The 26,443-nt window shown below is 34.8% G+C and overlaps 3 protein-coding genes across 11 annotated transcripts in view; 1 reads left to right on the top strand and 2 right to left on the bottom strand.

Annotated features, from left to right (window-relative positions):
* Mub (mushroom-body expressed) overlaps window positions 1–26,443 on the bottom strand; it is a 191,628-nt gene that overhangs the window by 99,225 nt on the left and 65,960 nt on the right. The gene's annotated exons all lie outside the window — the stretch shown is intronic.
* LOC135117669 (uncharacterized) lies at window positions 16,840–17,983 on the top strand. Its single transcript, XM_064037322.1, has 7 exons — window positions 16,840–16,924; window positions 17,015–17,081; window positions 17,159–17,194; window positions 17,303–17,395; window positions 17,473–17,547; window positions 17,640–17,731; window positions 17,824–17,983. The coding sequence occupies exons 1-7, from the start codon at window positions 16,910–16,912 to the stop codon at window positions 17,974–17,976; spliced, it is 531 nt and encodes a 176-aa protein (XP_063893392.1). The 5' UTR covers window positions 16,840–16,909; the 3' UTR covers window positions 17,977–17,983.
* On the bottom strand, window positions 17,974–18,926 carry LOC135117670 (putative nuclease HARBI1). The gene is made up of 4 exons (XM_064037323.1): window positions 18,796–18,926; window positions 18,574–18,718; window positions 18,164–18,490; window positions 17,974–18,088 (listed from the first exon to the last, which is right to left on the bottom strand). The coding sequence occupies exons 2-4, from the start codon at window positions 18,617–18,619 to the stop codon at window positions 18,027–18,029; spliced, it is 435 nt and encodes a 144-aa protein (XP_063893393.1). The 5' UTR covers window positions 18,620–18,718; window positions 18,796–18,926; the 3' UTR covers window positions 17,974–18,026.

The following is a 26,443-nucleotide window of genomic DNA, read 5'->3' as shown; positions in this document are numbered from 1 at the left end:
AATAAACATTTTCTGTATAATAAACTAAAATAACACTGAAAGGTTTCCTAAAAGTCTTACTTTAACTAATAAAGAATGTCGAAGAAAATATCAATAACTTACAAAACTAAAGCAATTACTAACAAAACAATCATAACAACTACATTTTACATCAAACCTTACAACATCTAAAAATTCAATACTCAGAAAATTTTAATTAAAAACCTAAACCAACTATTTATCCAACTAAAAGTTTCAGTAACGTTACTAAAATCATCGAAAATTCGTGCAATCTCGAAAGCTCATATCGTGTTACTTAGAGCATCGATTTTTAATCTAGTCTATTAAAGTTAGAGTGTTGGCTGATTGCTCCATCAGGAGCCGTAATGCGTTTAGCAGTACGTCACTAGTGCTAAGAGCAATTTGCGCCTACGTCTTCGACTTACCCTTTGTATAAGTGCGTAAGTAACCACAGGATGTCACTCAAGTATGCCTGTGTTACTCGTACTCAGGTATTGAGGGAAGTGAAATGGTATGTACAGTTATGATTGTTTACGCTCGAGTGTTTGAGTTTTAGTAAGTTTTTTAATTCACTTTAATTTGTCATCTAGGTTGTAATTTTATTGACATTAAGCTCATGGAAAAATGTTACCTACTATCAATATTATTCTGTAAGACTTAAAGTGATTCTTAGTAATTCCAGCCCCCGTTACTGGCTTATTTCAAGTTTAATAATACATTTTATTTCAGAGAACAATTCTTTATTTATAAAAAAAACTCTATCGTTACAAAGAACTAATTAAAACTTAGATTTCACCCATAATCGTTGGAGAGTGACCGATAATACCTTCCTGTAAGATTTAATAAAACTTGTAACTTCATAAAAGCTTAATCAGATAATAAGTTAAACTCAAGTTAGCATATTTCCCTTGTTCTCCCACATTATAATGAGAATGCAAAGTTTCTAGACTTACATGCATGAAGTGGAATGAGTTGGGTAATCACTTTATAAAACCCTATTTACGTACTGAATTTCAATCTAAGAATTATTTTCTGTTCTTGATACTTTTACTTTTAAATTGAAAAGTATGAAATTCAGTTTACTTGTACATTGTACATACTATATGCGTATTACTTTATTAAAGACAATATACTTAGTAAGAGAGAATTTCTACGCCATTTCTCCTCAGCCAAAACTTACATTTGAACCTGATTTGGTTTCTATATAAGATCCGTTGTATATTTTCCCCCAAAACTTTGGTCTTGCAAACTAGGTACTGACCGTTGTAGTACACGCTAGAAAAGTACCGGTTGATTGGTTTCAGGTACTCCGTGCTCGAGAATTCGAATAGCCTAGGTTTTCGGATGGATTCCCAAAACGAGGTTGGCCAAAATAGTTTTTTCTAGTTCAGCCTGCTTCAAAAAGTAGTGGAAGTAAGTAAATAATACGACAGTGTTCTGTTTATTTTCTACTCTCAACTTACTCGTAGACTATTGCTTTTGTTAATACATGCAGCATTCCATAATCTTCTTGAAAAGATTCACAAATTTTTGAACTGAAAACATACTGCAATTCCTTTCGCCATAAGCTTTCATTCGCTTACAAAAATGCAGATATGATAGTGACAAATTTTGCCAAAAACCACACAGGCTGCAAAATCCCGTTCAGTTCGAGATTTTTCCAAAAGTCACCTTCACAAAGTAAGTTTTCCGAAACGTTGGAACTTTATTTGCTTGCTCTGTGACGGGGCATCACAGAAAAAACTCATATTTCCGATTGATGCGCCTTTTTGAGATCATATTGGTTACGCATACGGACTGAACACGATAGACGAAGTTGGGAGAAAATTGAACAAACAAAAAGGATTGTCAGTTTGTCGTATTAGTTTGACGTCCAAATTGAAAGGGTGGATGTCACAGGAGTACAGTATAGTCAGTGATAGGAATTAACTTTTGGAAATATTGAAGTTAAGCTCGCCTTTGTGCATAAAGTTTCTATGATGTGTTTTTAAAAATGACACATTTTGTTTGCCAAAAATATAAAAGCTGTACATTCAATATAGTTCCATAAGTGTTAAACAAAGTTATTGCCAGTAATAATGACTCTTAAATAAATAGGTAATGCTGCTAGTGTGTTAGAAAGCGAATGTCCAATTATTTATTGTAATAAATCAGTAATATTATTGAAACCTGCTTTGTATTCTCGTTATTCTCCCAACGCTATACTATAGACTAACAAATCTATTTTAACTTTTATCAGTTTCAAGAAATCCCGATTTATGAGTATAGTTTGCACGCAAGTTATAAATAGTTTATGGATATCAAAACATATTGTTAATGTTTGCGTTGAGAGTTAATGTTTTAGTGGTAGAAATGTACTTCAGTTCGTGGTCACGTAATTATGTTTAGCATTCGATACTATACGGTTAAATATAATAGGAGTTTATTTGATAACTGTATGAAGCGTTTGCAATAAAGTTGTGTAAATGTGTGGTGTTATTTTTAAAATGCAGTAATTGCTCTACTGCTAGTATATTTAACTTAAAACCTTAAGTAAAAGGTTTAAGGCAATCCATGCTAAATGCTACCAAAGGTAAATAATATCAGAAATACAAACGAAAGCGGGTAGTTAAGAAACGTCAGAAGTAGGCACATAAATACCAGAAAATGTAGAGGAATGTGTAACATTAAACATTTCAAAAGAAACACTAATCTTTTTGATCCCTACCTTCTTTGTGCCGTAACGAAAGGGCTGGCTGATAACATTTTTTTTTACTCCACTTTGTTGCTTTACAATTTACATTTAATCTGCGAACCTTTCACAATTTGAAATATTTATATCAGAGAACTGCGAACAGGAAACTGATTTTTATTAATAATAAATTCCGGAATGAAGGATTTAGGCCGATTGGTTGCATCAGCCGTTGTAGAGGACAATATTTCAACGTTCGATATGAACCAGGTAAAACATTTTTTATTCCGTTATGAACTTGTGAAAGCTATGTTCACTTTTTTTACAGAAAAAAAAATATTTTCGTTTCAATACAGCCAATTCAAATGATATATCTCTAAAATAATTATGGACATAAAATCAAATATCAATGACAGCTACAAATATTAATTTTCAGAGCAAACGTAACTGTGTATTTTCATCAGTTACGAATGATATTGATTTTTAATTTAGGTTTGTTAATCTCGATTGCGCGATCCTATTATTAATGGTACAAGGGCAAAAGGCACCCGGGCAGTACATTAAACACTTCGAGGTACTGTTAAGGGAAAATGGACCTTATTTACAAAAAACCGACACGTACCTTATGAAGGAAACACCCTTGAAGGGCCATAAAATATGATTTTACCTGACGTTACATTGAAAGATGAAAAAAATCCGCATTATAATGGATTAAACTGATTTATAGCGTGCAAAAAAGCGCTGTAAATATAAATATGTTCGAGTTTAAAATGAATTGTTTTTATACGAACACACAAACTTTAACTTTTACTGGCCATACTAGTACCTACGTTTTAATAAAAATTCCAATATCCAGTTTTAATTGAACCATATTTAAACGACCACTTACAAAATAATTATAAGCAAATGTTTCACAATACACACCCTGTTTGGGTACAAACAAACAAAACACTGTACGTTACATTAAGCTTCGGCAAATGTCAAGGAAATCCGGAACTAGGAGTATTTTAATACAGAATTTATAAGCAAAACCCTTGCAATGTGGCATTTGGGATTACAACCCGTGTTTATAACCCACCTTTCCTTTTTGATTGAATTAAATGTATGAAAATATACGTCAGATAGGTAAAGGATAGTTCTTATTATTTGGGTTTTGTTTAATAGGTACCTTAGATATAGGTGCCTACGTTACTTGGTGCAATGTTGACTGTTGATCATTAGTTGAGAATATTTAGCTTTATTTTTGCTTTGTTAGTAGGTAAAGAGAAACACATTGCAATAGTATTTGACGAAGGCCTTATCCAGTTTTAATATAAGTACCTAGGTGAGTATGTTTATGTAATGTTTTACGAATTGAAATATACAAAGTAAGCTTAAGGATTTTTGAAGTTGATATTCCACTCAAAAAGTCATCATCATCATCATCATCATCATCATCAGCCTATCGCAGTCCACTGCTGGACATAGGCCTCTCCAAGCGCACGCCACTGAGATCGATTAAAAGTCATTAACATTATATTCGAAAAGATCTTAAATACATACAAACGAATATTTAGCAGACAAATATAATAACACAGTTAAACCAATTACAATAGTCGTCAGCGTCACTGGATTATCACTGTGTATCAATTAACGCCTAATGTGATTATACCAGCCTTCGGAATATTTCCCTAAATTACAGCTGTCTCAAATAACCAAAGTTAGCTTTAGAAACCCACCTGTTCAATAGTAAATATTTACCCACTAAATACCCGGAATTATCATACCGTTAAAACTATCTTCGCTAATATTAAATACGCGTTTCGACCAAACTTTGTTAGAGTTGTTAATTTTATCGAATTGGCTTGCAGACAGACAGTCTTGGGTTAAGATCATAAACATTTCAATTAATTAGTTTCCTTGTAACCGGGTCATCTTAGGGACCTTTAAATTGTCCCTTTTGACGAACTCAATGTTTAACATTCAAAGGATCGCACTCTCATCAGTGGAACTTAATGATTGTACTGTAAATTGTCATGATACAAATTAAACTGTTTTTATAAACTTACGACACAGGAAATCCTAGTGTGAGTTTCAGGAATCAAAACATATGTAATTTCTTAACAATAAATTATTCTTATTAGATATTATTCTTATAGATTTCCTTAAATGCCCAGCATATGTTTTCCTTCAAAAGTACTAAAAACTACAACAGATTTACTCAAGATAACCACTACTAACTACTAAGTTGAGTCTAACAAAAAAGGCGAACAGCTTATGCAGACGTTATCAGCGACTAAGTCTACAATAAGTTGTAAAGTGCTACACGTCACAAGTTAATGTAAATGAACTCGGCAAGTGCAGGTGTGGGACTTGCAAGTTTAAGCAATCTCACGCCAAACTAGATTTGTGTCTTCAGCCAGTCGTTTGTGGCGTCTTTATCAACTTTGTGTGTTGCTTTAAAAATGTTTGACGGTTGGCTGCCTATAATTTTGCCAAACTTTTATGTGATACTAGTCTTTTATTATTTTAATTTTGAAAGTAATGAGCACCCCTTTATTATAATGCGTTAGTTAAATGGACAACCGCACTGTTCTTAAAATGCATTTTGAAGTCTTTTCTAAAGACGATCTTTTAATCACCACCTAATTAAGTTTTAGCACTATTTATAAGAATCCCTAAGCTTGAACTACCAATACATTTTGAAATTATCAAAACCCAAAGAAACGTCATCAATATAAATCAATTACGTTATAAGCTAAAGGGTCCACGTCCGCAATAATGCGTGGACATAAAGTAGCTCATTATTTACTAGCGGAACCAATTTCACCCGGATGGCTCTTATCAATTGAGCGGAATAATAACCAGCTGATCCGAAATAAGTTCTACCTCCGTCCCCACACGAGGACACTCCTCCAAATATTTGATACATGTCTTACGTCATATTTTATTTATGTTACGATCTTCCGTACGTTACCTTCATCTGATAAATACAAATGGAAAGTAAAAGACAATTTTCTTCTGACAGTTTACGAAGTTTCTGTTCAATGTAGTATATCTATTTCAACAAACGTTTTCCCGGAAATACTATTAACTTAACTACACTCAAGCCTCGCTTTAGATGCTTTATATTCAAAACATTATCAAACCGAAACACAAACAAGTACTTACCCGAAATAGACAAATGAAAACCGGATAAGTGGAGTCAACCATCCGTTTATTTGGTGAAAACAAAATAATGTATCGCGAGCCGGCCAAGCGATCCGCTCAGTAGGTAACGAAATGAGCTGCTACGGCTAGAACACCAGAGTTCCATTACGTTTGTCTAGCGACACTTTCCGAAAGCGAGTCGATCGCTGGCGCTAAATTAGGATTGACGCCGACAGGTTTTGTAAAAGCATTGCACTGTTGAATTATTAAGGCAACTCCGGCTGGCTCTATATTCGTACCGCCGGCAGTCAACGTCTGCCTCTACGTGTACTTATGTACTGCTCTATAAACGGGACCCGGCTCATTTTCAATTCTGACACCCGGATAAAGTGGTCGCTGAATGAATATAAGCCGCAGTAGGCAATTTAAAAATAAAAAAAGAACCTTTTAAACGATTGAATGTTTGAGGTTTTAATGGCGCGCCGGCTTTCAGCGCTGATTTAGAAATAATTACTTAACTAGTTAACTGAGCATACTTATACAACGTAACCAGGTAAATTAATATACAACAACGAACTATGTGATCAAAACTATGCCTTCGGAAATTGAGTTTGGAGCTTATTGAGAGGGGAAAAGTTTGAAAGCAATTTCGTGAAAATTTAATGCTCTTGCGAACTTATGAGAATGAGGAATTTGAGAAATGAAGCCAACACTGAGCATAGCTAATTTGTTGCGAATTTTTAATGAGGTCCACCGACTCGGGTCCGCCCGTGACGTCACGCTTAAGCTCCTACTTGATCGGTTTGAAGCGCTAACTTAGGGGGCCTTTTTCCCGGCACATTGTAATTTTCTTTGATCATTTTGTAACGAGGGGGAGTAGTTAAATGACTAAACAGATCGTTCGATCTGCTACTGCTCGGCTGAGGTCAAACGTAGCTGTATAACTTCACGCTCCAGAGAGCACATAAAGCCGTTTTCATAGGAATATTGGCGGAAGCCTGAAATTCTGAAAATCGTAGTTGGTTTAGGATTTCAGTACCTCTCAGTTATTTGCCTGTGGAGTTTATTTCTTCCTCCAAAATAAGTCGATGGGAAAGCAATTCTTTTCTTTGTTCGTGTTAAAAATGAGGAGGGTAACATTTTTTCTGAAAATTTTCTTCTTCAAATAAAAAAAAGCTTTATATAGGTACACGTATCAAATAAATAAATATATTTGTAAAAAAAAAAAACAACCACGAGTCATAGTCATCTCTGATAGGTACTAGAGGTAATCTAAAATACTTCTGAATAAGTACAAACAATTACAGGTTACCTGTATTACTCATACATTTATAAAAGGGTAAATTAATTCAACAGCGGGCTTTGCAGGTTGAATGAGTATTTCTATTAATCCTCAATTTATTAAAACATATTGCTAAATTAAAATTTCAAATTAATTCGTTTACAAAGTCACAGAATTATAAATTTCGGCACGGTTTCATTTTGCAATTATAAAATTTTCGATTACGACTGAATTTTGAAGACTAATTGGGCATACAATACATTATTGCAAAAAATACTATCTAACTTTTCTATATCTTGAGCACGCTACATAAGACGAAGTTACACATTTAATTTTCCATTATTAGTAAATAAATAAATTAAATAGTCATTTTAAAATATTGAAATCTTAAAACATTGTGTTTTCAAGCAAAAACCTTTAAACAGCTAATAAACCCAATAAATGAATTTACCAACAAAATCTATTTGCGCAACCTAGTACTCCAACTACCGAATTGCAGGGGTGTAACTCGTGCCTACAATAGAGCAAACTAATTAGCACCTTACACTATTTGTTTTAGCGTCGTGATTGCTTTGTCGCCTTCGGGCGAGGACGAGCACTGAACAGCCCTAACAAGAGCCGTGCCGTGTAACTAAGAAACAGGCTATTGTTATATGGGGTAATTGTATTTATAGTAAATGTTAAGATTTTTATATGTAGGTAAATTGATATTTTTGGGGTATTTGGAATAACTATTATTTATTCCTAACTTCATGATTTTGTATTTTTTTAGTCATTCGGAAAATTTCTCGTATTTGCGTAAGCTTTGGTTTAAATAGTTACTATATCGCGCCGTGAGGTAAAGCTCTTAAAATATCCAGAAGTTTTATGTAAAATGCTCCCGTAATCGTTTGTTCCCAAACATTTGAAAACAAAGCATATTGAAAAATGCCATAACCAGATAATAACAAAACTTCTGCTTACAAAGGTATTTTAGCCACGTGGCTAGTTTTCCACCTGGCAGGCCTTCCCTTTTACACTGACGTAGTTTTGATTAAGAGCAAGGGAGCAGGCATAAATTCCAGCCGCATGAATCAATAACCTGCACACACACTTAGGCACATTTGTGTGTTTACGTCACACAACCATACACAGACGATATTTTGACGGGAGGCTGGCGCGTTCTGTTTAGAAATTATACGCCAACAAACGCCAACCGCGGGCTGACGGTGTAAGCGACTTCGTAGTTTGTACATGATATTAATAAACACGCAAATAACGATTTGTATGATTATTCTGTCACTAAATGGACGCAATAAATGTGGTAATGATGACTTATTTTCTGTTTGACGGGCACTGAAATATTTAATGGCGGATACCGCTGATAAATTTAATATTGCGTTAATGTTTCTTCACATCTATGCAGCCTTTTTGATCATAGAACAAGTGCCTACAGATGTAGCTACGTTTAAGTTGGATGTAAAACGAGGAAAATAGAATAGGTAGTTAATTTAAACATCATCGCCAATCACTATGCAAACAATTTGTTTTGTTATGAACAAATCAAAATTAATAAATCAAACTGACAACCAATGCATTATTTTTGTAACAACACTCATCTGTTTCATTGACATTCATTTGAAATTCGAACACACAACAATCACACCGCAGATTATTAAATTCTGCTTTCAAAATCTGTGAATCGATTAGAATCAGAGAGAATAGAGCAAGTTCGAAATTTTGAATTAATCGTAAACCAACGCTCATCGGAATGTTATTTATGGTTTATCCAACGTCATCGCTTTGACATGTGAAATGATTTTACGATTAACTAGTTTTAGTTTGATGAGATTAATGCTTTTGACCTTTCATCGATATTGGGCCGATAAAGTTAAATTAATGTTCTAATTGTCGTCTCGTTGTCCGATTGATTAAATTAGGCTTTGTTATAATTTTACCTAAGTAACTTTATGTTCCAGTATGCTCAACTGAACTAAAATATTACATTTTACATAAGTAGATAAGTATTAATTAAAAAAAAAACTTGAAACTTTCAGTGAATCTGTCCTTTATCACTTAATTACAGCAATGCGAAGCTTAAGCTATAAAAACTTATTTAGAAAAGACCATAAAGATACAAAATGTTCATAAATTAAAAGAAATAACGTTCCTTACAAATAGCAGAAGAAAAGCACCCTTTTTATAAAATGTTTTAAATAGGGCGCTATTATGAAAACCATTAGCATTGTTTAGCATTGTTACCAAAACAAACTTGAGGTGGTTTTAAAATGCACGACAATGGAGGTGCTACGGACAACACAATATACTAGCTATACTTACCTACATGTATATTGTGTATATAATTTTGATCACGTTCCACAGTGTTGTGAAATATTCAACAGCATCGATTATCGGCTCACTTTGTACACAAACAGTTTTTTATTCAATTTAACGAAGTGAGAGGGCGATCGCGACAACTTTAGAATATTTTAGTTGTCTCAAAGACTTCCTCTTTGGAAAACGTTTAAGACGTTTTACCTAAGTGTGATTTTTAAATCTTGTTTTTTTTTATGTGGCTTTCTGATGAAAGTATTCATGTTTTTGTGTTCGGGAATAATGGTTTTTTATTTGACACAATTAACATTTTACTTAAATAATAATCTATATTGTATTTCGCTGAACTCGTGATCTAACAAAGGGTAATCGAGATTTTCAATTTTAAGGGTGAAAAATACTTATCGGACAGTCAATTAAAGTTTGAAAATCCCTACAAGATCAAACGGCAACTTATAAAACCTACAAAATAAAACTCCTTCAAAAGTTTTCGTATCCGTAATCACTTTAAATTTTATAATACAATGTTGTGGTTTCTCGTCGTATCGAGATTAAACAGCAAATTAAATTAAACTCCGCGTTAATTCCAATCGAATAAAGGCGCAATTTGCAATTATTAAGTCTTAATTATTATTGCAGATCAATTTTAATAAGGCGCATTTACCCGTAATTAACACGATTTCATTTTATTACTAGTTCTGTAAAAAATAATATCATCTTTGCTGCGACTGACGCTTTGCTTGCGGTTATCCTTTTACATGATATTAGATTTTCCTTTACTATCTCATTTAATTTTATTGCCAACATTTACTTGATACTTATACCTGTTTTCGCAATATTCTTTGGCTTCCATTTTCTACACAACAAGTAAATCGAAATATTTCTGACAGAATGAGTTTCTGGAAAACGGAGCTATATTAAAGTCGAAATTACTTATCAGGGAAATTTCTTTGGTGGGACAACTTTTAAGCATGACAAACAAAATCAAATATTCATTTATGTAGAACATACGGCTTCATTGCCATACTGATTTGAGACTTGTTTGCACAAATCTTGTTAGCGGGGACATGACGCTTGCGCTCCGGACGAAATGAGCTCGTTATGTGTATAAAAATATAGGGAGGAAATCTCCAATATGTTACGTTATTGACATTAACAGGTATTGGCAAACACTGTTCACTCAGTCGACTGGGCAAATGTCGTTTACCACGACTTACATTAATGGAATTGCGGGCCAATCGCTGCAATGTTTATTCGTTAATCGAAATTGATCTTGTTGAGATAACCATTTAAAAGCTTTTTAAACTATGTTGTTCGATAAACGAATTGAAATACATGTTTGTTAATAACAGGAAAAGTGTATTTATTTAATATAAAGAGAAAAACTAATAATGTCTTTGATACTATATAATTTTTAAAAGTTTCTATCTGTTTTATGCAAATCCATACCCACAATTAGAAAACAAAGAAATATTAATTACATCCTTCTTACTGTCCGGTAAACTTCAGAGTCTTAAAAAGAAAATCGCATTCCAAATTCAAATAAAACGTCAAACTTTTTTGTTCATAATTGATTTAAGAGCGGTGCTGACGGACAGGCCTAATTCGCGCCCGTTTTTAGTTACAGATACGATCAAACACTAAATCGAGTTTATCGTTGGAATCGGGATTTCAATCACCAAGTATCGAGTGTCGAGTCTGCCGTCAAGTCAATCAGAGTAAATTGAACATGTCACCAAGCACTCTTATCAAATGGACGAACGTTTTGCAGCGGTTTTTTTCGAACGAATTTTTTAAACGTATGTTGTGGTCGTTCCGTTCGTCAAAAGTGTTTGTAACAATAAAACTGCACTATGAAAATGATAAATATACTTTTATCATATTTTTTACATAGTAAAACAATATCATCTATGCTCTTGTTTAAAAATTGCGTATCAGCTAGAAAACATATTTTCCTTCTTATAAATCATGACAAACACTTTCAACAAAAATATTCAGAAGCAAACTGCTAATTCACTATGAAATATAGATGTAGTCTTTGTTCCACGTCATATTACGTGTTTACGTGAAACCATTAATCTGTGTCAAAACCTTCGAGTAAAAGGTAAAGTGACCAATTCCGAGGCGACCCTACTCCGAGATATTAGCAAAATCGCTACTGACTTGATACATTAACCGCAACACTTGACGAGAACCACTCTCCGCACAAACTCACCTAATGGAATTAATGCAGATTCCACTACAATTTGTTCCTTTTAAAAAATAAACCCTCGTCAAAAGATATCTTGATAACTTTCAGCTTCAGCTTTCACAAACTCATATCGTCTCGTCTCCGCCATTGTAAAATTCACCCCTCTCAAATAACAAGTCAAAAACGTTGAACTTGCCAAGTTTCAAAGTTCAGATTCGAATGAAACTGAACTCCAAGTTGAACAGTTCCTCTGAAAGCAACTAAATATCAATGGTAGGACTCTATCAATTTTAATTACTTGCGGCAAATTTCTGAATTACAGACCATTATCTAAATGAAAGCGAAAACGCCCGCTCGCCGGTATTCCGGCCACCGGAGTCTAAACATTAATTTGTTTCATATTCTTCTTCTTCAATGTTCCACTTTTTATTCGTAAAATTACAAAACAAATTACATTTATTCAACGCTACCTGACGGAGACATATTTTGTTATTATCTATACGTTGTGAGGGGAGTAGGAAAACAATTAAAATTTTAATTACACACGTCTGGTACTGATGTTGTATAGTGAGTCGGAACCTAAACGTATTGTTGGTCAGGAGACCTAAATACCCGTTTGTTTTTCACAAATTAAAATTAATTTCTGTCCCGAACAGAATTTTACTCACGTAATCCTTTCTCAAAAGTATTTACCTAACTGCTGTTCACTACATACATTTAATGTTTTTGCGAGAACTTTGAATAAATACGTTACAGAATTACTGTAGCGTATGTTTGAGTTAATGGTACTAGTGTGTAAGAAGAAAACTTTTACATTTGAATTAATATAAATTGCTTTTAAAATACTTAGGTAGTTTAATTTTAATTTCCACTGGAAAATATTCAACCAACTACGTTATGATGCTATTCTATTCAAACATAAATTAATAGAACTTACAGAAAGTAACGTAATGGTTTTTCATCGATAAGTTACAAAAAGGTACAAATAAATGAAAAAAAAGCAATCGTAGCTTATATTTAAATGATTTCCATAAATAACCGTTCATGAGAGATTTTTCACGATAGGACAGTTTACACTCTCCTCAGCTTTGAACAGAATAAAACATTTAAAAAGAAAATGGGGAATCGCCATTAGTGCAGAGCCGATTAGCACAACATTTTCTCCGTATTAGTGTTTGTTCAAACGAGGCGAGTTACTCGCTCACTCGACTGCGACAGTATTTGTTATCTAGAGCTGTCGAGTCGAGTGCGATATGTACGATACAAGGTGCTTAGGGCTAACAACTGTTATCGTCCACGTAATATCATGTTTATTCACTAGACTTTAAATATTATTGCCCTTGTCTTAGATTTAGAATAATTTTCAGTAAAATCATATTGTAGTTTTCCGTTTTATTATTTACTAAAATTTGTGTTAGACAGTTGTAATGATAGCTTAAAAAGAATTATCAAGTTAATTTTCGTTCGTTAGTTGTTACATACAACTCCATAATTTACTACTGGCTTGCTAATGTTTTTCTCGCGACATAAACGCAGCATCACTAGCATCCAGTAGTTCAAACGTGTTACACCACTTAACAGCTACATAGTGGATACTTAATCGTTTTGTTTTATTGTACTCAACGGTTATTTTATTTTTTTATTCAAACGTATCTACTCCATAGGTACTTCAATTTGTAATAGCTGCCGTGAAAGGGCTAGTCTACAAAGGATTCAATAAAAATAAAATCTATTACGGAACAGTATTTGAAAATAACATGAAAATGGGTTTTGATATAAACCTGACAACATTTTACTGCCGAAAATAGTACAGTATCGATAGCCATTAAATTTTTCTGAAATGAATATGTCCATGGTTTTGTCGCTTTTCATAATACGTAACAAAAGCTTCCGTGGCACTTACTCGCTTAACAGATTTCAATAAAATACTTTTTTTAGTTTGGAACATTTTTTTTTAAATTTGGAATTTCGTGTTCATTTTATTATGCCAGTAAATACTATACTTGTGTTGTCTGGATCGGTCGAGTGCGTGGGTATATGCCGGCGGTAAGTAGCTTAATGGTCTGGAACACATTGGAAATTTGCACTTACTCCACCTGTTTTATTCGACGGTATTTATTATTTTTAAGCTTGGCAGTAACCGCGGGCCCCTGCGATTGTGGTAAGTCTTTGTTTGTACTAACGTAATTACTTAGGACTGAGTTTGTTTATATTGCATTTTAATCTGAGTTGTTACAGTGCGCTGAAAGAAAATGCTTAAACTGTATTAAATTAAAAGAAACTCCACTTCTGTCGTTGTTAAAGTAAGTCGTAAGCATTTTGGCATCGAAACATAAGGAAGTTTTACTACCTATACATAAGAATTTAGTGTTGCTTAAACTAACTCATTCAGAATTTTCAAATAATATTAAATCCTGTAAAAATTCGATTACTGATTTGGAATTAGGTACAGTGGTCAACCAGCCCTGCTTATAGGCCAACTGATAGCACAGGATTGGTTATTTCGGAACATTTTCTTCTTAAAACGATGCAGTAGTGACGGGTTCTTAAACAACACTTACGTTGTTGAGATGTTTCATAATACCATATATTTTGTTGATGGGACATTGCAAATTTCAATTTGAATGTGGGACTTACGTTAGCTGTGCTAAACGCCTATAACTTATTATTTACTTTTCCAGTAGGTAGGTACAACAAAATACCCAAACATCTCCGTAACACAAATAAAGCATAAAGAAATAGATGAAAATCTTGCTGTTTATTGTTGACTCAACAAACTCGAAGCACGGAGAAACAAGTTAATTCGAGCATGTTAAATGCAAATTATATCAAAGGTAAACATTGTACGTTATCCATCTACAACGGCTTAAGCTGTAATCAGGGCCAAACCGTTCGCGGCGCGGCGGAGTGTTCGCAGACAATTTAGTGGCCCAGGCCAAAACGTCCCTTGACCTTCTGACCGACGTGACTGAGTTCACAACTCCGTCTGCACCCGTCTGGACATAACACGCGGATGCAGACGCTCCTTCATATTTAAACAAACTCTTCGCTGCATACTTTAGCGAATAATTAACCAACATGAACGCACCCGTGTTCATCAGAACACACCAGCAATTTAGGGTTGTATGAAAGTAAATACGCTTACAAAGAGACTGGTATAAAATGTATTTCAATACTCACATAGACATAAATCTGCGTATGAATATGTAATACGTCGGATCCCGAATAAGGACCACAGCTTTGTGAGCTTCTAAAACAATTTCGGTAATTGGATAGAAGAGAATAAAAGCACGATTCGGGTTTATAAAAAGGTAACCAAAATAACGTCTTGTTTAGAATAAGTACGTTAAAATATTTAACGTTGTTAAACGCGAAAATAACGATGGAAATTGAAGCAGTTTTTCGGCTTTGAAAAACCGTTCTTAAAATGTATTTTATGCGATCAACGTTTTACCGGGTTTATAAGCATATACTGGAGGGATCGCTTATGTATTCTTATCACTGCACGATTATAGAATATTCAATAAGCAACCATTAAATTTTGAGCGAAACGTCTCTCTGCAAATGATCTATACGGAGCTGTGAAAACACTCTTTTAAATATTACAGGGCCTGCAGTCTCGACATAAGATAGCGATTCGATCGCAAACTGACAGTCGCTAAATATTAACGAAAATATTCGCTTGCCATAACGACAGTAACGATAAACGCAAGTCTCGACAGCCGAGATAGCGGGCAACATCGCTAATTATCATGACATATTCGTGTCGGTACGATAGCGAAAACCGTATTCATAGTGCGGTGAATTTGTATTAAAATGTTGCATGTAAAAAAAATCCTTGTATTATAGGGAGAAATGGTAGACAAGATTTGCACAACCAATTTTGTTTCCTTTGACAATTATAAAGAAAATAGATGAACCTTATCATATTAAAACTTTTTGCATCGAACCGTGTAAGTAAAACATACCGTTTTTTAAGAAAACACATATTAAAGATCTTAATAGTTTGCGTACTTGCAATACAGACATAGAACATAAACAAACTGTCAATGTCAAGTTTGTTTGTGCACTTGAACATTGGTTTGATTTATAATAATAATAAAGGAGAACGGTGTATTCATTACTATTCATGGACGGTGAAGTCATTGAAACAGGCGCAGGGCCTGCAGTCTCGACATAAGATAGCGATTCGATCGCAAACTGACAGTCGCTAAATATTAACGAAAATATTCGCTTGCCATAACGACAGTAACGATAAACGCAAGTCTCGACAGCCGAGATAGCGGGCAACATCGCTAATTATCATGACATATTCGTGTCGGTACGATAGCGAAAACCGTATTCATAGTGCGGTGAATTTGTATTAAAATGTTGCATGTAAAAAAAATCCTTGTATTATAGGGAGAAATGGTAGACAAGATTTGCACAACCAATTTTGTTTCCTTTGACAATTATAAAGAAAATAGATGAACCTTATCATATTAAAACTTTTTGCATCGAACCGTGTAAGTAAAACATACCGTTTTTTAAGAAAACACATATTAAAGATCTTAATAGTTTGCGTACTTGCAATACAGACATAGAACATAAACAAACTGTCAATGTCAAGTTTGTTTGTGCACTTGAACATTGGTTTGATTTATAATAATAATAAAGGAGAACGGTGTATTCATTACTATTCATGGACGGTGAAGTCATTGAAACAGGCGCAGGCCTGCCGGGTGCCAGCAGCTTGAGCGTCAGGTAAGTACATCTACAACGAGAATTTTTTATTCCTATTCTTGGTACTTACTAAATTGAATACTTTGTATACATCCGAAGTATTCTGTGTTTACATAATGACTACTTTAATGTTTCAGGCGTAAGCGTCTGCGTAGCCCTCGTGTTACACCCGCTCAAATTGATGCACTACTATCAATATTAGAAGCGCGTCCATATTTGCACACGCGGAAATTTACCGGCTTGCAGGGCCGGGAAAATTTCGAAACGGGCTGGAGGGAGGTTGCCGAGGAGCTCAATAATCTCCTAACGGGTCTAGAAAGACACCAGAGCAGTGGATGACGGTAAGTCTTTTCAAAGATTGAATTGGTTTTAATTATAAGCATGTACATGCCACGTCAGTTTTTTATTATTTACTTGAGTTAATTATTCTAATTGTAGGTTTGGAGACTTAAAAGCCGCGCTTGCAGTAAGGCGGCAAAATTAAAAAGAACAAAACGTACCGGCAACCGAGGCGTCAGCACTGCTCCTGACCGAGGCCGAGAGCCGGATAATTTCAATAGTTGGGGCAGATTATTCCTTTGGGACAGACTGCCCGGACGCTATGCCAGAGGAAGATGTAAGTTGTGATTATTGTATTCAATACAATTTAATATTCTCAATCTTTGAATGTTGATAACACTAAAAATACTTTTATTGTTATTTACAGTTATTACAACATGAGATGGAGGCTGGGGTGGTAATCTCTGAGGTTCTCACCTTACCTCATTCTCAGGGTAAGTTTTAAATTAATAGGTACTCAATTCAAAATATAATTATTTTAATTTTAATGTTACTATTTATTTTATTACAGCTAGAGATTTTGTGGAATTGTTACCGACTGAAACAAGTAAGTTGGAGTTTTAGTAACTAGTTGGTTACTGCTATAATATATTTTATTATGTGTATACATCTGTACACTAATGTTACCAAAATATTAATTAACAAAATATTTTAGCAATCAATGACAGCAGAGCAACGGCTGGTTCTTCACCACCACCCATCCAAGAACAAGTGCAAGATGCCCCTCAGTCGCCAGTACTACAAATGAGTAAGTTGCAGTTATTTTGCTCACCTATGTTTATTTTCATTGATTTTTATTTAATGTGTTATAATTGATAATTCCAGCAGTACGTGGCAGAAGGACAGAAACTGTTGCATCATCAACACCACCACTGCGACAGAGACCCAGAAGAAAGAGGAGTAAGCTTAAATTTTATTTATAATAAAACATTAGTTCTGCAGGTGGGTCAGCCAATAATTCCTACAATACCAATAATTTTGGGTATTTTCAGATCTGAATCCTCGCCAAAGTGTTTCTGAGCAATATAGTGCAGCTCGACGAGAATTTCTAGCAGTTGCAGAAGCAAATGCTGCTACAATGAAGGTGTGTTATAGTGTAAATTTCCTCTTAATTATTATACACACTAGCATGCTAGAGAACATTAAGACACATTCAGTAAATCCAACGTTTTTTAGATGCTGGCAACTGCTGCTCAAGCGCAAGCAGATGCTGCCAAGATGCAGGCTGAGGCAGCCAAGGTACAAGCCGAGGCGACGCTGCAATTGGTAAAAGTCGGAAACAAAATAGCTGACGCAATAAATAATTACATAAATAAAAATAATAAATGATATAAAATGTTTTTATTTGAAACAGTACATAAATGAAAAAAGTATAATAATTATGTGAAACTAGTGTTAATTAGCCTTCTTCTTATGCGCTCTGCAACAGCTCGCCCAGAACCTGCATAACAAAAATAAAATGTATTGGTGTTAGGTATACATACATAGTAAAATAAAAAATCAGTTCATAAGTTACCTGTAACTTCTAACATATCATCATGGAATCTACTATTATCCACCAGCTGCATGGATGTGGTGGACTCTGGTTCCGGTAATTTATATGTTATCCGCATATTGTGGAGCACTGCACATGCGTTAATTATTAGGCCAGCCATATAGGGTTCGTACATTAACTGGCGTTGGTGTGATAGACATCTAAACACAGATTTTAGCACACCGAAGCATCTTTCTATGATGTTCCTAGCTGAGCAGTGTGCTTCGGTATATTTATATTCCGGTGTGCCAGGCTGTTGATGTTTTATGGGAGTCATTAACCACGGTTCCAGAGGATATCCATCATCACCTAAAAGATTAAAAATACAAAGTAATTTCAGAAGTCGAATGGGCAACCTCTTCGAGGCAGATTTATAATGTTCATTTATTTACCAAGCAGCCAAGCACGGCGGTCCCCATTTTCAAAATGTCGCTTCATTGTTGAGCGCACCGGTGAATTTGCCCATATGTGAGCATCATGTCTCGCTCCTGGCCATCGAGCATTAATATTTAAAATAATAAGATCAGGGTCACACACCTGTAATATATTAAATATGTAAGTACATATTTTTCAAACAATATTTTTAGATATTATAGAACTGAAGGTCAACTTACAGCTTGCACATTTAATGAATGGCCCTCATGGTGACCACTCACATAAGACTCCTCATTGGTCTTAGGAGCTAAAATTTTTATGGGTGCAATCAATGGCTCCAATTACCCCTGGGAATGGCTGTGGGGCATTTCTAAATTTCTGTTTTGCCGCATGGCGTTCTCCTTGAGTCATTGGAAATTTAATATATTTTCTTAAAAGTTTTCATTTATTGCCGAAGTTACAGCCCGGATGACTCGGCTAACAGATTTTGGCTCATGCTACAACCCCACTGCAAGCCAACAGGTTGTTGGTAGCACCCACATGCGTAAAATCGGAGTGCCGTCAGTATCTAATAAGAAGAAAATTTAAAAAGTTCAACCTTAGTTATAAGAAAAATATATTATAGAAATATTATTTATGCACGGTAGGTCGCAAAGACACTTACTTGGGACTCCACAGAAAGTCCGTAAGGCCGTCGTCTTTGGAGAGATGGACGCAGTTCACTTAGTAGCCTGTGAAACATTTCCTTTGAAATTCTATACATTTGAAGAAATTGGCCATCCTCCAAATCCAAGGGATTTTCATCGTTTCGCTTGTTTCGTGCTATTTGTCGACCCATAAGCACATCGCGTCTGTGCTCGAGCACAACTAAGTCCCATGCTAAATATTCAGAAGCCATTATTTATTAAATTACTATTTATTTAATATTTTCTGACGTAAAATAAACAAATATAGGAACGATATCGATAGTAGCTATCACTTAGCGGGCTGTCAAAAACTGTCGCAAGGAAATTCTATGACATAACGATAAATCGTTATCTTACCGAAAATATTCGGTAACTTTGCGATGACACTCGATAGTTTTGGCAGTAGAGACTACCAAAAATCGTTACGATCGGATCGTTAGGACTTATCGACCGAATTTTGTCGTTAAGCGATCGCTATCTTTGTCGAGACTGCAGGCCCAGGTAGCATCCGAAAAGTTACTTCGTCTGTCAGGCAGGAAAATGCTTGAAAGTGAACCGATACTTGGGAATAAACTGACAAATAAAACAACCTTCGCACAAAAGTTTAGCAAAACTCGTCTTGACGTGGAGGAACAAAATGCAAGTTTCATGAGGTCAGATTAGCTAGTCTCTTAGAAAGGCATCAGGCCCCGATATAATTCACTTATAACTTTTGTAAGAGCAATGCTTTGTCGAAGTAATTTAATAAATTAGTAGCTACTCTATATTAATATTTGATTTCAGTTGCGTGATCAGAGATCGAACATTACGAACAAAGGCATTATTTGTTTTCTGTGTATTTATCGTTTCTTTAATAAATCGCTAAAGCTTTTTTTGTAATGCTTAAGTAAACATAAAAGAAACAAATAATAGCTGATTCTTAATAATATAAAGAAATGTGTTACTGGTTTTTCTATGGCATCAATATTAATGCTGAATTCAGCAATCCGTTATTGTTTGACTGTAGGGACACAAATTATACATAGTTTAGAAGTTGACAAGGGCTCAAAGCGCCGTGAGAGAATTTTAATGGCGTGAATATTATATCGGCCAGCAACAACCCTATGATGTCGCTAGAGGATTTAGCTCCAACCTTTTTATTGAAATAATAAATGTACGCCGCGTAAATGTAGGTTCGAGGTTTTATTTTAGACTTTTAGGTTGATTTGTATTTTTTTTGGCTGAACTATTTTAGCTGTAGCTGGTTTCATAGTGAAAGTTAATATGTAGGTTCACAGAGTTAATATTAATAAATATTATAAACCTCAGAGAAACATAAACAATAATTCGACTCGTTAAACACCGCAATATTATTTGTAATTAAGAGCATATTAATACACTATTTAAACAGCAACTTTTGGTCGTTGTAATCGTCAAAATTTTACTGTTGAACAAAATTATTAAAAGCTTGAAATAACAACTTAAAACCGACATTTAATTTTAAAACACAAACAAAATAAAAACTTTGCTTGTCTCCTCAAACTTCCTACCCACATTTACCATCAGCACCAAATCAATAAAGGTGTTTAGTGCTGTACCTCTAGAATCACCAAATAAGTGATTACTTTCGTGACGTCAAGCATAAACAATGAACCGGGATGAAGGTGAGGTTCAATATCGGCTAGTGCGTGTCGTCGGTCGCTAGGGCTGCACCTTGCGTCGCACGTCGCTAGCTAACGAGGTTGGCTCAAACAATCAGAAGTCAAGCAGAAATTGATGGGGTGTTCCAAACCCCGTACTCTGACGTACCACCCGCCTTAATTAAAAGACTTCACTCAAGCGTAATTCGCAATATCGGATCGTCTGTCTCTGTGATGTTCTCAACTCTATGGATTTCGATAAGACGGATTACACAATCCCGTTGAGTGTAGTCCGTTGTGTTGATAATTATTTCGCTGTACAATTACTTTATTGGAAACATTTCGCTGTAAACAATAATGACGGAAGTAAAATTAATTAAGGATTTAGTATTTTACCTCCTAAATATCCTGCCTAAACATTTCAAACCTAACACGTTCTCAGATCAAAATATTATAACATCTTATCCAAATCGAGCATTACGCACCTTTATAAACATTCATAAGGATTCAATTACCAAATCGACAATAGAACAACTCGATTACTCGCGTGTTACAATCGATGTCAAAAGGGCACGTGATATCGATTAATTGTTGATAAACGTTTTGAACTATAGTGAAGACGTAGGTTTGCGAGAGGTAATTAAACATCGAGCGGCTATTGAGGTCCAAACGTGCTTATACGGCTCTATCAAGCAACAATAGGTCGCTCGCAAGGCACACGTCACAGCTAATACCTTCACATAACATTACATAGGCAGACGTGTTGTGATGTTCAATTAGTTTGAAACTGAATTCTGATTGAAGGAATTTGGGTCATGGAGTGAGCTTTTATAATTACTTAACTAAGTAAATAAATCTGTAATCGGTCTTTTAAAATAGGTAAATTGAAGTATCATATAAAAAATATTGTGAAAAGTTTACCTCGGTTTTACATTGCTAACTTTATCAACTTAATCTTTACAAGTTGTATCTATTTGTTTCCCAAAATAGTTGATTCTCAAAAAAAAAAATTGCTAAATTAGATGCAACTACGCCAAACTATTTTATTTAATTACATGTAAAGTTTATTTAAGTTTGTATAATAATACATAATACACTCTTTTGCAAAAAAAGCGGGCACCTATGCGAAAGCTTAGTTTTAAGGACTTTACGTGTATTTCAAAGGGTTTTAATGATTGTAGTATGTTTCTAGCATCAAAAGGGTTAGCCGAGCATGCGTGAGAGTGTATTCTAAATTTGAATTTTGTACAATTGCTAAGAAATTGGTTAAACCTTGTTTTGGACTAATTGCTGGCAGAAAGTTCGTCGGTGTTTTGAAAAGTTTATGAAGTGATTTTCAGAAAACTGATAATGCAGTTTTAATTAATGATTAATGTACCTTTTTGTTAGATCAAAACATTTTTAAAAAACTATGCGTATTTGATAAAATTTTCACCTGCTCTAAATGGGCTATACTGATGATTGATGGCAATGTTAAGAGTATGTAATATAAGATATTATACCCACTTGTTTTAAAATATCGCTTTTTCATAATTAAACACTATTTAGAGGAGTATCAGTACATTGGGCTGCGACAAAACCAATTTAAAGTAAGTAGTGCCGATCACAACTCGTCTCCTTTGGGACTTTAACATTTTTAAAAATCTTGAAATTCTACAAAATACAGAAAATAGCGCATAGACTGTGAGCACGAGGTCTTAAGGTCTCGTAATCACTGATTTTCAAACAACCTCGTTTCTTGGGAAACTCCGTAGACCTCCGAAGATTTATGAGCGTTCAAATAGCGTGTTTTCATCCCGCTGACATTTTATTAAATAAACTTGCCTGTACCGAGATTTCCTAGCATCTACAGCACTATCCTGCTTAAATCGTAACAATAATTGGCTATCTGCTCATTTCTTAAGAAACATACGTTTGGTCAATACTTTTGAATTCTTGACTCCCTTTCAGCGAAATCATCGTTTAGTAACCCGATACCTATGGAGTTATAGAAAGCTTCAACGCGGCAATAGTTAGACTTTTTAGATAGCTTAAACCCTCCTCATCATTTTTCATGTGGTTAATTTTAACATTTATCACAAAATTTGGTATTTTTTAATGTCAAAGTCCGATAGGAGACGAGTAGCGATCGGCACTGCTTACTTTAAATTGGTTTTGTCGCAGCCCAATGTACTGATACTCCTCTAAATAGTGTTTAATTATGAAAAAGCGATATTTTAAAACACGTGGGTACAATATTTAAACAGTAGAACGCTTTACACTAAAATACCGAAACTCTTAACATTGCCATCAATCATCAGTATAGCCCATTTAGAGCAGGTGAAAATTTTATCAAATACGCATAGTTTTTCAAAATTTTTTTATCTAACAAAAAGGAACATTAATCATTAATTAAAACTGCATTATCAGTTTTCTGAAAATCACTTCAAAAACTTTTCAAAACACCGACGAACTTTCTGCCAGCAATTAGTCCAAAACAAGGTTTAACCAATTTCTTAGCAATTGTACAAAATTCAAATTTAGAATACACTCTCACGCATGCTTGGCTAACCCTTTTGATGCTAGAAACATACTACAATCATTAAAACCTTTTAAAATACACGTAAAGTCCTTAAAACTAAGATTTGGCATAGGTGCCCGCTTTTTTTGCAAAAGAGTTTATAAGTAATTCAAACTAAAATTATTACACAAACGCCACAAGCAACGGAACTCGAGTTTAAGAAACATTATTCCTACTGCGTTAAAAGGTCGTAAAAGAAAAAAGAGAAGCATTTAAAAAGCAGTAAGTTTCCCCTAGCGTTTCCTTTGGCTTCGTTCGTAACATTCGTTTGCAGCAGATATATAAACATGGCTCTTACGCCTCATTGGCTCCCACTTCATCCTAAGCTTTAAGACTTAATCTATAGTAAGTTAGAGTTATTAAGTACTCTTGAGCGACCAATAGAAGTCATCCCTCCATTGAAGGAAATATATTTGACAGATGTTTACGACTTTCTGGGCGTATCGATTGAGCAATTGCCGATAAGACCGATATGACTAAGTATGTATAATCCATGAGGATTTAAATTGAACCCCAAATTCAGTTATAGATATTTGTACCTATGTGCAAATGTTATTTGTAGGCTTTAGATTGGACAAAAAAAAATGTAAGAAATACTCTTATTTACTACGTAAACACTGTTTTGAATTAATGATTAAAATACACGATTTTAGTTTCATAATGAAAATGCACTAGCTACACTAAGCTGAAAAGTTTCAATGGAAACTAATAGTGGGAAGGGACAAAAAGTTGTCACTGCACTACGACCTAAAAGTTGCGTCTAGATTAGTGAAGAGAGACATGATTTATATTAATGCTTTCGCCTTTCATTGCTTATTCGTATCATATCGTTGAGACTCGAAAATGTGTGTTGATTTTCAGAATTTAGTCTTTAAATGTCTAGAATATTTTCCTTGTTTAAATCCTTAATAGTAATTAAACTTATGATTAAGTGAAGTAATTAAATGCAAAATTGGTGTGCCTGTCGAAACCACTACAATTTGATAGACAGATAGTCTAGAGCCTGAAAAAGGACATGGGCTACTTTTTATTTGGGTATGGAAAGTAGTTATCTAATTTATAATTAATATTATGTTAATAAGATTCTCTTACATTTCAAGTATATGTTAATTACCACTAACAATTTAATGGTAATTTAATGACAATCAACTCGCAACTACAGTTAGCATCCCTGTAACACAACACAGTATGGTGACAATCAATATTCAAAATTCAAAAAATTCAAAAAAAATTCAAAATTATTTATTCATCAAAAAGAATTACAATAAAGTTTGGCAATGACCCTCAAACTAAGCTACAGCCTGTGTCTTGAGGGTCCGAGTTGCAACATTCAGGTATTGACGAATATTTAACATAAGGCAATATATAAAATAAGAATAAAAAATAGAAATCAAGTAATGTGCATGTGTGTGTGTGTATGTGTGTGTGTGTGTGTGTGTGTGTGTGTGTGTGTGTGTGTGTGTGTGTGGGGTGTGTTTGTGAGTGTGATGGCCATGGAGCTTGTGGGGGCGAATCTGCTTTCTGGTTTTATTACTTGTTTATAATTATTTCTGTTTCGTCATAAGTGAGTGTTAGAAGCCAGTTTTTGATAATCTTTTTGCATGAGTGTAACTTGAGGCCGATTATATCACAGGTTTTTAAGACTTCATTATAGATTTTTGGGTATAAATAGTCAGGGGAGCGTCTTGCTATAACTGAGTTGGTTTGTGGGAGGGGTATTCTGATAGTGCGCTTAGAGATTATATCCTGGTAGTCGGGTCTGCGTTGTAGATTGATATGGGTGTGAAGTACTGTGGACAAGATAAATAGTTGTCGTACGCGGAGAACTGGAAAGTCACTGTAGAGAGCATTCGTTGGGTAAATAAAACTTTTTTTGAGCATTACTTTAATTACAGCTCTTTGCGCTCTTTCAACTTCTATGAAGACAGTTTTTGAGGCTCCTCCCCATACAGAGATGCCATATTGAAGAACTGACTGACACAGACCAAGATATACAGTGCGAAGTATTTTAATGGGCGTGCAGTCACGTAGTTTTTTCATCACGTGTATGAGTTTTCGTACTCGCCCGGATAAGGAGTGAATATGAGTTTTAAAAGAGAGATTGTCATCTAGAGTTATACCTAGGTATTTCATTGCGGGTATTCGTTCAATTATGGGGCAAGAACATCCTGCTATTTGAGATTCTGAGTTGTTTCGGCATGTGTGAAATTGAAGGGTTAAATGTTGCGGGGGTTTGGATCTCTTAGTTTTATAGAAAGTTACCACTTTAGTCTTTTTAATGTTTAAAGTCAGGAGGTTATTATCAAGAGCTTTGGCTATTTTCAGTAGTCCCTCTTCTGCGCGCTTGTATACTAGATTCCAATTGGTGTCATGGAATATGATTGCTGTATCGTCTGCGTAAGCTATAATTTTAGCGTTGTCAAGAGTCAGATTTAGGATATCGTTCATGTACAGTAAGAACAGGGTCGGGCCAAGGGTACTGCCTTGCGGGATTCCAAAATTTATCGGTAAGAGTGAGCTGGAGACATCTCCAACCTTGACAAACTGCCTTCTGTTAGACAAATAGCTCCTAAACCAATCTAGTGGAGTGCCGCGTATGCCCATTGCTTCTAGCTTCACAAGAAGGAGATCAATCGAGATCGTGTCAAAGGCTTTGGCTAGATCGAGAAAAACCCCTACGGCGTTTTCTCCTTTTTCTATATTCGATGCAACAGTGTTTGTTAAAAGCCTCGCCGCATCTTCGGTTGATCTGCCTCTCCTGAACCCAAACTGGTTTTCGGAAATTAAATTGTGCTTTTCTACGAAGTTGACTAAACGTTTATTCACAATCTTTTCGAGTAGCTTTGAGAGAATAGATAACAGTGCAATTGGTCTGTAATTGTCTGGAATTTCTGTAGCACCACTTTTGTGAATTGGACTGACTGAGGCAATTTTCCATCGGTCTGGGAATACACCAGTTTCTAAGCTTAGGTTAAATATGTGAGTCAAGGGTTCGGTGATAGAAGATCTAATTTTTTTAATA

The sequence above is a fragment of the Helicoverpa armigera genome, chromosome 12, assembly GCF_030705265.1.
Source record: "Helicoverpa armigera isolate CAAS_96S chromosome 12, ASM3070526v1, whole genome shotgun sequence".
NCBI lineage: Eukaryota > Metazoa > Arthropoda > Insecta > Lepidoptera > Noctuidae > Helicoverpa > Helicoverpa armigera.
This window is presented reverse-complemented; position numbering and strand designations above follow the sequence as displayed.

Excerpts from the sequence above, each read along its gene's own strand:
- LOC135117669 (XM_064037322.1), top strand. Across the intron at positions 17,195-17,302 it reads ATTGTTACCGACTGAAACAA|CAATCAATGACAGCAGAGCA; the intron begins GTAAGTTGGAGT and ends AAAATATTTTAG. Across the intron at positions 17,732-17,823 it reads CAAATGCTGCTACAATGAAG|ATGCTGGCAACTGCTGCTCA; the intron begins GTGTGTTATAGT and ends AACGTTTTTTAG.
- LOC135117670 (XM_064037323.1), bottom strand. The coding sequence starts at position 18,619 with ATGAAGCGACATTTTGAAAATGGGGACCGCCGTGCTTGGCTGCTTG. Across the intron at positions 18,491-18,573 it reads CCGCCGTGCTTGGCTGCTTG|GTGATGATGGATATCCTCTG; the intron begins GTAAATAAATGA and ends TTAATCTTTTAG. Across the intron at positions 18,089-18,163 it reads TGATATGTTAGAAGTTACAG|GTTCTGGGCGAGCTGTTGCA; the intron begins GTAACTTATGAA and ends TTTGTTATGCAG.